The following is a 9,093-nucleotide window of genomic DNA, read 5'->3' as shown; positions in this document are numbered from 1 at the left end:
AGGTTTAAGGGCTGAGAATGCAGCGAGCAGTACGTAAAGGGTTGATCTAATTAGCTTTAGCATCAAAGGGCATTTTGGTCTTAACCCCAAGGTGCACTTAAATGTGACTATGAGGTGAAAATGTTATTGATTGGGTTAAATTATAACACATGTTTAATTATACACACACACTTTAAACCCATATTTATTGGTTGAAAATCTTTAGCAGATAACAATTATTTCCCTTTTTTAATGCATGCAATTTGACATACTTTTCCCTAGTCAGGGGAATTCAATAAAAAGGACAACATTATAGCAGTAGAGGCCAAGATATCCTGATTTGAGTCCCTAGTATCAACTCATCAACTTAATTGCAATCACTCATTACACCAGCCCAGCGTCTTTTGTAACACATTCCTTTTCTTATTGGGTTATTTTAAACTTTGGAAAGCTGTATATTACAGTTTTTGAGTAAACTTGCTATAAAGAGTTTGCCCCTCTAATTTTTCAGCATGGTGGTGCTCTCACACTTGCAGGTGGCATAAGGCTTTATTTACTCTCTATTCAAAATATAATTTGTGGGATAATGGTTGCTTTTCCCACACATTATCAGTCAAGTCTCCATTTCTCACTGGTTTTAGTGGTTACAGATTCTCTAATGCTACTTTCATGCTGGCCGGGTGATGACAGGGTTACCATATTCCCCCCCACACCAGCCTGGACTGCTTTGATTTACTACTGCAGGGTTTTCTGCATCAGGAATGAGTTAGAGCCACAATTTGATTCCTAGAGATCAAAAAAGAAGAATGTGTATGCATCGTATAGGCTTGTTAAGTCAGTGACATATTTCAGTGTAAACCTTTCATGTACAACACTGCCGCCTTGTGGAATGCAGGAAAACCACACACCACTGGCAGAGAGTTGTTCATGTTCCTGACATATTAGATAAACCATCTTATACCAAAGACCTTTCTCTCCCAGTTTGTGCAATAAATTAAGAGATTCAGAAAAAGGTGGTTCAAATACATTTATTAAATATAAAAGACTCTTTTTTTGCAGTGCAGTAATGATAATACAAAATATTTGGAAGATTAACAAGATTGCAGTGCTCTGGTTATTAATGTTTACATCAAAATTAAAATTGCATTTTTCCTGAAATAGTTTGAAATTTTTTTTAAAAGCCTAAAAAAAACATACCAAATAGCTAAAATAAACCCAAGGAAATCTTATCCCCAAGGTTGAAATGTCCACAAGATTAAATCAAATTATGCTATGGTAACATTGAATGCATTGTGTTAGTCTGCAAAATGAAATGCAATGCACAACCAGAGTTAACAGCACCAGTCACACAAAACATTAGTATGTTTGTTAAATCAACAAGTGCAGACTTAAGGTTTGGTGTCCAATTCCTTTTTCACAAGTTTTAGCAACAAGAAAAGCAGAAGTGCAGCATGTGATTGTGTGACACCAAGTGTTCCTTAACAATGCTTGCCTCTTAAAGCCATAAGGAACATGACCATTCAAAGTACTAAAAGGCCAGTAAATGAACGGGTGTATCCAACTACCAAGTTATGTTGTAAAAAAGAAAAAAAACGTCTGTATAAATAGGGAAATAAATACTCTCACTATGCTGTGCATAATTTACTCGTGAACTTAGTGTTGACTTAAACCAGGTGCTGTAGCTGTTGTTATCTAGTGGATGATACAGACACATGCCAATGGTTTTAATGCACTGCCTAGTGTTGAAACCAAACAGACTGTTTTCAGTGCGTAGCCATCAGAAGAAGCATTCTTTGGTTCACTGAAATACTGAAATGGAGTCCCTAAGGTAAAAAAAACACTGCTTCTCAGGATTCAGAAGTTCTGTGAGTGGATCATGTTACACATGTCCAGACATTTCTTTTATAAGGCACTGTTTTGTTAAGTTGTTTATCAATGGCATTGCCATGGTATAGACATTTAGTAAGTGTTCGTATGTCTATGACCCATAATTGACACTCAAGTTGGCACTTTCTTTTGCATAGACATTAAGTGGTCATGTGTTCTATACTGCTTCCACGCCATACAAGTAGGTTTATGAATGACAATCAGTGCTCCATCCATGCAAAGACATCTGAACAGTGTGTGTAATCAATCTTTCAACAAAAGAGAGACAAATAGATAGCAAAAGTGAAATATACACCTTATGTTTGCATTAAAATACATTTTGGTTATTGTATGTCTTTTCACCCATGTATGATCCTCTTAACTAATAAGGCTACATAGCACATTATAAACTGTCTCTCTCTGGATTTCTGTAATTGTTTTGCTTAAACAACCGCATGTACATAGAGGAGGTACTCATATGTCTAGCACATATGTTGGTAATTCTTTGGTCTGACCGACAATGTGCTGAAATTGATAGAGGAACATCAAGTGGGAAACGAAGCCCGAGACTGAACCACAGACTGATGTAAGCCGCTGTTGGCTATTGATAAACCTAAACTGATTAAACGAACTGCAAGTTAAAGTATTGTTTGAGTTACTGTACTTAAAAGGGCTGATAGGGAGGTGTGATTACAAAGAAGGAAGGATCCCAGAATCATCACTGAGGAACAAAGGCCCTTAAAATCCAAACTGAGTCCTTTCCTATCTGCTGTACATGACAGAGCCATTACTTGTTTTCCCATAGTCGACCAAGGCAGTTTCACTTCCTCCTTATGTTGTATGCCTGTAAGGTTCGGTCGTATCCCTTGAAGCTGGAATATGTTAACATGTGCTGTGAAAGGCTGCTAATACGAAGGTTTTTATTCCAAACAAAGACTACACCAGGTCAATTTGTTGCTCCCTTCTAATTTACTTTGTACTGTCGAGAAATATTGTTGAGTAAAGTCTTTCGATGAGATAAAAACCGTAATACTTGCAGTCATTTGGCACATGTGTGACTATCTCTGCCTTTGAGCCTGGGTGCTGGCTCTGATCATTTCACTATTCTGGTCCGTTCTGCTACAGTAAATATTAGAGCCCATAGAACCTGGTCCAGTCAGTACCGGCTCCTTCGGCTCAGTCTGTGCATCCTAGTTTCCTGCACATTACTGAGGCAGAGAGTAAACTGAGTTCAAGGCTGCCAGGGCTTCCTGTCCTTGCCTTTCTGATCAGGAATGTGTTTGTAGCGACATTTGTCCCCAAAATGGCAGCCTGTGGTTCTCCAGAAGTAACACTCGTCCTCGTTCACTGGGCCCCGTCGTCGAGGTCTGGGCCGACAGGAAGATGTCATAGAGAAAATAAACACAGAAAGCATATTAGGTATACAAATCGATTAGAACTGCAGTCCTATTTTATGGTTTAAATGACGGAGAGTTTCTCACCCCGCCGCTGCGCCTGCCTGCTGAGTGACAGGCAGACAGGTCTTTAGTGGGATGGGAAAAACCTTCTGAGTGCGCCGGTCAGGGTAGCGCACCACTAACCGTGTGTTTTCAATACAATGACCCTGTGAGGGGAAGCATACACTTTAAGTCCCCAAGAATCTTCTTTAAATACAGACACAAGATTGAATAAGTGGAGCCAAATAAATCCTTACATTTAGTTTCTCCATGGCACGAGCTGCCATGTTTGCATTCTTGAAGTTTACAAAGGCACAGAATCTCTCATGCAGAACTCGGATACTCTCTATCTCACCAAACCTAAAATGCAAAGTAAACAAATTGCAATGTCAATAACCACATTCCACATTTGACTCCAAAACAAGTACGCACAGGCCTGTTTAAATGTCCCAGTATTGAATTAGAAATCGATTATGCGCTCATATTAACAGATTTAAAGACAAGAATTAGCTATTATAAAATAGTTTTGGGGATTAGTGTCATACATTTTAAAAAGGTCCCAAAGGTGTTTCTCAGTTAGTTCAGTGGTCACATTTCCCACCCACAGAGACGGGCCAGGGCTTCTAAAAAAAAGACAAAGAAATAAAAGGTTACTGAAGGCAATACAATCACAATTCAGATAGAGAATGTATGATTGGACAAACAAAATGGTCACCTACCCTGGTTGTACAACCTCTTGGCCACCAGCTACAGAACAAAAAGAGCTTAATCAATATCAGTAGAAAGGATGTCGGATTTAAACAAAAGCCAATTACTGTTTACAATACCGGTCTCCATTGTAACATGGAGGAAATAAAAAAGTCCAATTTACAATTCATCTTACCCCTGGCAGCGTCAGAATAAGAGGCCAGAACAGCCTGCACAGTCGAAAATCTTTCCAGCAGTAAAACACTTTGCATTTCTTCGAAACCAAGCTCCTAGAGGAGAAGAAAGAATGACCAAAAGTAACAGTTAAAAGGAACAAGACGACTAATTAATTAAATAAAAAAGGTTTTTTCCTTTAGTTCAGAGGAAGTTCTGGTTATTCTCATCAACAGCTACCGAGCAGGAACAGGAAACACCTTTGCCACTTTGTGTGCGGTTCATTTACCATTAACTGCAGCACTTTGCAGTTAAAGAGGTCATTGACAGCCTCCTCACAGTCTTCGTCGAGTTTCAGCACCTGCTCCATGGCCTTCTCTGCCTCACCGTACCGCTACAACACACACAAAGACCCACAAAAATGTCTGAGTAAAGGCTAATCTTGTCACACTAGAAGTGTAAAGCGATTAAGCACATTTATTTTAATTACAAGCTTCAACCCACCTTCATGCCCATTAGAGCACTGCCCTTACGGAAGTATCCTTTGGGCCAGTCTGAGAACAGCTGAATGGAGCGTTCAGCGTCTGCCAGGGCCTGAGGGTACTGCTCCAAGCAGTAATAGCAGTAGGAACGATTCCCGAAGAACCTTTAAGATCGAAGAGATAGGTTACATGTGCCTAAAATGTATACTCTTTTTGTAATTAACTAGTCATGATCACAGATGATGTACCTGTAATCCTTTGGATCACATTTGATGGCTTCTGTAAACATACTGGCAGCTTGCGTGTACTGCCCCTCTTGCACCAGCTTTATGCCTTTTTCTGCAAGGAAGAAAAGATACTTGAAAATAATTCTCTGGTGAGTTGGCATCTCTTACATGCATGCTGACTTGCTAAAAAGATTTGTAATCAATAATTTCACTTTTTCCAATGAGGCATGCTGGTTCGGTAAACTGTTACTCAAAAACAATTAAGTACCTGTCAGCGACGCGCTTTTCTTTGTCATGGTGTCAGTTCCATTTGTCTATAAGAAAAATATCATTGTTGCCACAGCTGTGAAAATGTACTCACTGTAATAATCAATTTCTAAATATTTTCAACAGAGCCCTCTGATTTGATTTCCCTTTTCAAATTAGATGGAACGAATAAATACTATATGTATTATGTAGCATCTGAAAAATAATAAATATGTACATAAATACATTTTAAACAGCAGAAACAACAGCTTTTAGAAGAGTGGTTAATCTACAACTGCTCCTAGCTTCCTCATACAGCTGAGAAATAGTAGGTCAACACACACACACACACCCATAATAACAACTGTTGTAAGGCTTTTGTGTCCAAAGTACACTTTCCACCATCGGACTTTGGACCTGCTAGAGGAACATACTGCTGCCACAAGAGAAATAGTGGTCATTTATGACTGACTTCTCATCTAACATTATCTACTACTAGCATGTATTCACCTCTCTCCTGGCCTCGTTCTCCTTGTTTTCTTTGGACTTGCGACTTGATCCTTTGGGTTTGATATGGCTAGCAGCATTAGCAACAAAGGCACTGCTCACATCCCACTCTGGCTCCTGTGGGACACAGAAAGTCACACATTGGTGTTCAATGGGGGCGTATAATGCATGTCAACTTTCATATTTGAACTAGATGCAGGCATTATACTCAGGTATAGTTCTCCTACCTCTTCAGCAGGTCTGCCTTGGATCTTCGGTTGTTCTTTTAGTCCCGAAGGAGCCATGACAGAAATGCCGACGTTCTTGTGTGAAGCAGCTGCTTTTGCGTCGTTTTTCTCTTCCTTCTGCACTCCTTGTTTCTCCTCTTCAGCACCAACTTCTGCATCTGACTCGCTATCATCCAGTTCAGATTCTGCACCCCCATCCTCGTCTTCATCATCCTAATGTGAAGGGTAATATAAATATCAAGTCATCCACGGTAAAGACAAACGTAGAGTGCACTCCCTCGAGGAAGAATGTGACAATTACCCGTTCAGTACTGTCATTAGGCTTCACTTGCTCCTGCTTCTTACGTTTTCGACGGCGCTGAAATAGATGCAATACTCGACACATTAGAAAATGCCCTTTACTTTATCATTCATAGCATAACATACTTATTACAAGTGCAACAATTAGCCTTAAAAGGGTTGTAATGATTTGTGGGCTAACCTTCCTCTTGGCTTTGCGTCGCTCTGCCCTTCGTCTGACCTTCTCCTCCTCGCTCAGATCCTCCTCTCCATTTAATGCATCCTATACAAACACACACACAGTTGAACATTGGGCCTTCACCCTTGCAGCACTAACAATGATGCGTCACCATTTGTTTACCTGTGACAACAAGGTATCATCACTCGGGTCAGGGGTTGTGGCACCACAGTCCATCGGCTCCTCCGGCTGCTGGACAGGGGGGCCTGTTGAGAAAGACCCAGGAAATCTACTCTTCAGAACAAAATGGAGCTGTCTTAATGTGTTGTGTCAGTTGAAAACGTTTAAATCAAGAAAATAGTTGCTATTATAAAAGAAAAAACACAATATAGTGTACAATCCGCATAGACATTTATTATTTATGTACATTGTGTTCTATACAGTATAGTAACATGTAAGATAAGATAAGATAGTACTTTATTGATTGCAATTTGGGAATTTTTTGCATTGCAGCAGCAAAAAAAGACATGGCATTGCATAATTAAAAAAAAGCAGCATGGGCTGTTTGTGTGTCATAACCTGTCAACCAAAATAAATATTGGTGGTCTGGATAGCTTCTAACTCATTCACTTTAGAGTCTAACCACAATGACATATGATAACAAAATGCAAAACTTGAGTGAAAAGAAGAAAGATGATGTAATGCTCTCCAATTAAACAAGTCTGGAAGGCTGAACATGAGACAAAAACACACACAGATTTGTTGACTGAACTTGTTTCTTTGTGGTGTTATGAGAGAGATGTTTGCTTAAACTTTAGGGCAATGCTGTTTAAGAACACTGTATCTTTTCTCAGAAGCAATCATAGAAAACAACCACTGCCTCTAATGTGTGTGTGTGTGTAGGAGAGCATAGATCGGATCAAACCAGAACACTGGATGAAAAGACAAAAGAAAGCAAAACACTGCGCCATGCAGGATTCTGCGTGGTGTCAGGTTTCCATTTGTTCAGCAATGAGTAGTGACAAATTCATACTTGGTATGTGACTCATGTCGTGACTCGGGGTATTTAGGGGAGTGATTGCAATTCTCCACATGCTCAATACAGTTTTGCTTTTCAAGCATACTACATGATACTATAATTCTAAAAAGTATGGGGGACCACATTTTAGACAAACACTGCCTAAACAATCCAACCATGTACATTCCAACATTTTGTTTGCATGTCAAACTGAGTTTCATTAGCTTTAATAAAGTCGCTCATTCCACCATCATAGTTGAGTTAGTGGCTCAAAATATACATGGAAAGTAAAAGGAATCTCAGCTGTCCATGTCTGGCTCACTACTCAAATGACAAGACACAACCACTGATTAAGTGCAGCTCCATCCCAGTAGCTGAATCAGGCTTTTTGTTCAATCTTAGCTTTAATGGAATGTTCTCCTATCAAATAAATGATCCGAGATCAGTGGACAAAAGCAACAAAGGAGTCTCTGTTTCTCCCCTTCAAGGAGATTGCTTAAACTAGCGTTGAGTGGAAAGGTGAGCTCCTACCACAGGAATGTAAAATAACAGTCATTACAGAGTGGTACACCTTTTTTAAGAGAAAGGAAGAGAAAGAAAATACTAACCTTATCCTGAAAAAAAAAACTAAATCACGTGACAGGTTAACTGACTAAACCCATGTGTGGACACAACCTTAAAATAGTAACATGTAGTGGATCAGGTATTTCGAAAATAAAGTGCATAGCCTACAACTGTTGTGGATGTAGTTGCGTTTTTACAAGGTTAACATGACACTTTGACAACTTGTCCTCATAACTTAAAAATAATATATGGAGTCTCCTCTGTGATAACTTATCTTGTTATCGTCTAATGATACTTTGAAAAAGTGACATTTGAAGACACAGATTGAGATACACAGTGATAATATACATGTATCATCACTAATTGATGCTACGCCGATGTAGATCTGGTATCAAAAGTCTAACCTGCTTTACAGCCTGCATTTCTAGGAAGCTAAACACAAAGGGAAAAACTAAGAAGAGGAACAAAGTGTAGGCACATGACATTTAAAGACACATCACTTTATGTTAACTTTAACCATTGCGAAAATTCAGGGCTACATGGCTTTGTCACCTATTTGAGGCATTGTTATCATACCAACATGCAACAGGGAATGTGCTTCTAATTTGTGTTCGTCTGTGCCTTTTACAGACATCCCCCGCTATATAAAGCATACATAGACTTACACGTTACGTTATTACTGAATACGTCAAAGTTAACGCTTGTAAAAGTGTGTTTTATATTAGAAGTGCAACAACTGTATGGCACCAACTGCCCAAACTTGGAAGTGGTGCAAGTAAGGGTGTAACTGGCAAGAGGGGAACTTTCATTGTTTGTACCAAGAACTCAGTTTGAACTTCACGACTAAGACAATAGCGAAATACTACCGCAAACATACGGTTTAATAAACCACGAGTTATATCATATCCACAGTTCCATTGTCACAGGCGCTTCGCAATCGCTTACGGTGTCAGTTTAACTTGTGGTTGAGTTTAAAAAGTTTTAAAAAAGTGGGACGTTTCTTACCGCTCCCGAGTCCCAACAGCCTGCATATATCTCTGGTGAATTTCATGAGTGCAACCATCCAGCATTATCGTCTCAAATATCCCACAAAAAGTGTTGAAACAAATGTTTAGGTCAGTGTGGACACATTTGTAACATTGGGACAATCATCGATATCGAATCTGCGGGAATCTTTGGTGGTTGAGTCCACTTCCTGAGCGTCAAAACGCCGACGCTGGGTC

At 39.5% G+C, this 9,093-nt stretch overlaps 1 protein-coding gene across 1 annotated transcript; it reads right to left on the bottom strand.

The window, feature by feature from the left end:
- Window positions 1-988: 988 nt before the first annotated feature.
- On the bottom strand, window positions 989-9,069 carry zgc:123010 (uncharacterized protein LOC641500 homolog). The gene is made up of 16 exons (XM_034203839.1): window positions 8,876-9,069; window positions 6,472-6,554; window positions 6,313-6,393; window positions 6,133-6,189; window positions 5,832-6,044; window positions 5,608-5,721; window positions 5,120-5,165; window positions 4,873-4,963; window positions 4,647-4,788; window positions 4,432-4,536; window positions 4,165-4,258; window positions 4,001-4,028; window positions 3,827-3,904; window positions 3,539-3,641; window positions 3,327-3,448; window positions 989-3,212 (listed from the first exon to the last, which is right to left on the bottom strand). The coding sequence occupies exons 1-16, from the start codon at window positions 8,931-8,933 to the stop codon at window positions 3,077-3,079; spliced, it is 1,551 nt and encodes a 516-aa protein (XP_034059730.1). The 5' UTR covers window positions 8,934-9,069; the 3' UTR covers window positions 989-3,076.
- Between the last annotated feature and the right edge of the window lie 24 nt (window positions 9,070-9,093).

This window comes from Gymnodraco acuticeps, unplaced genomic scaffold, assembly GCF_902827175.1.
Source record: "Gymnodraco acuticeps unplaced genomic scaffold, fGymAcu1.1, whole genome shotgun sequence".
Lineage (NCBI taxonomy): Eukaryota > Metazoa > Chordata > Actinopteri > Perciformes > Bathydraconidae > Gymnodraco > Gymnodraco acuticeps.
The sequence above is the reverse complement of the archived record's forward strand: the minus strand, read 5'-3'. Positions and strand labels throughout refer to the sequence as shown.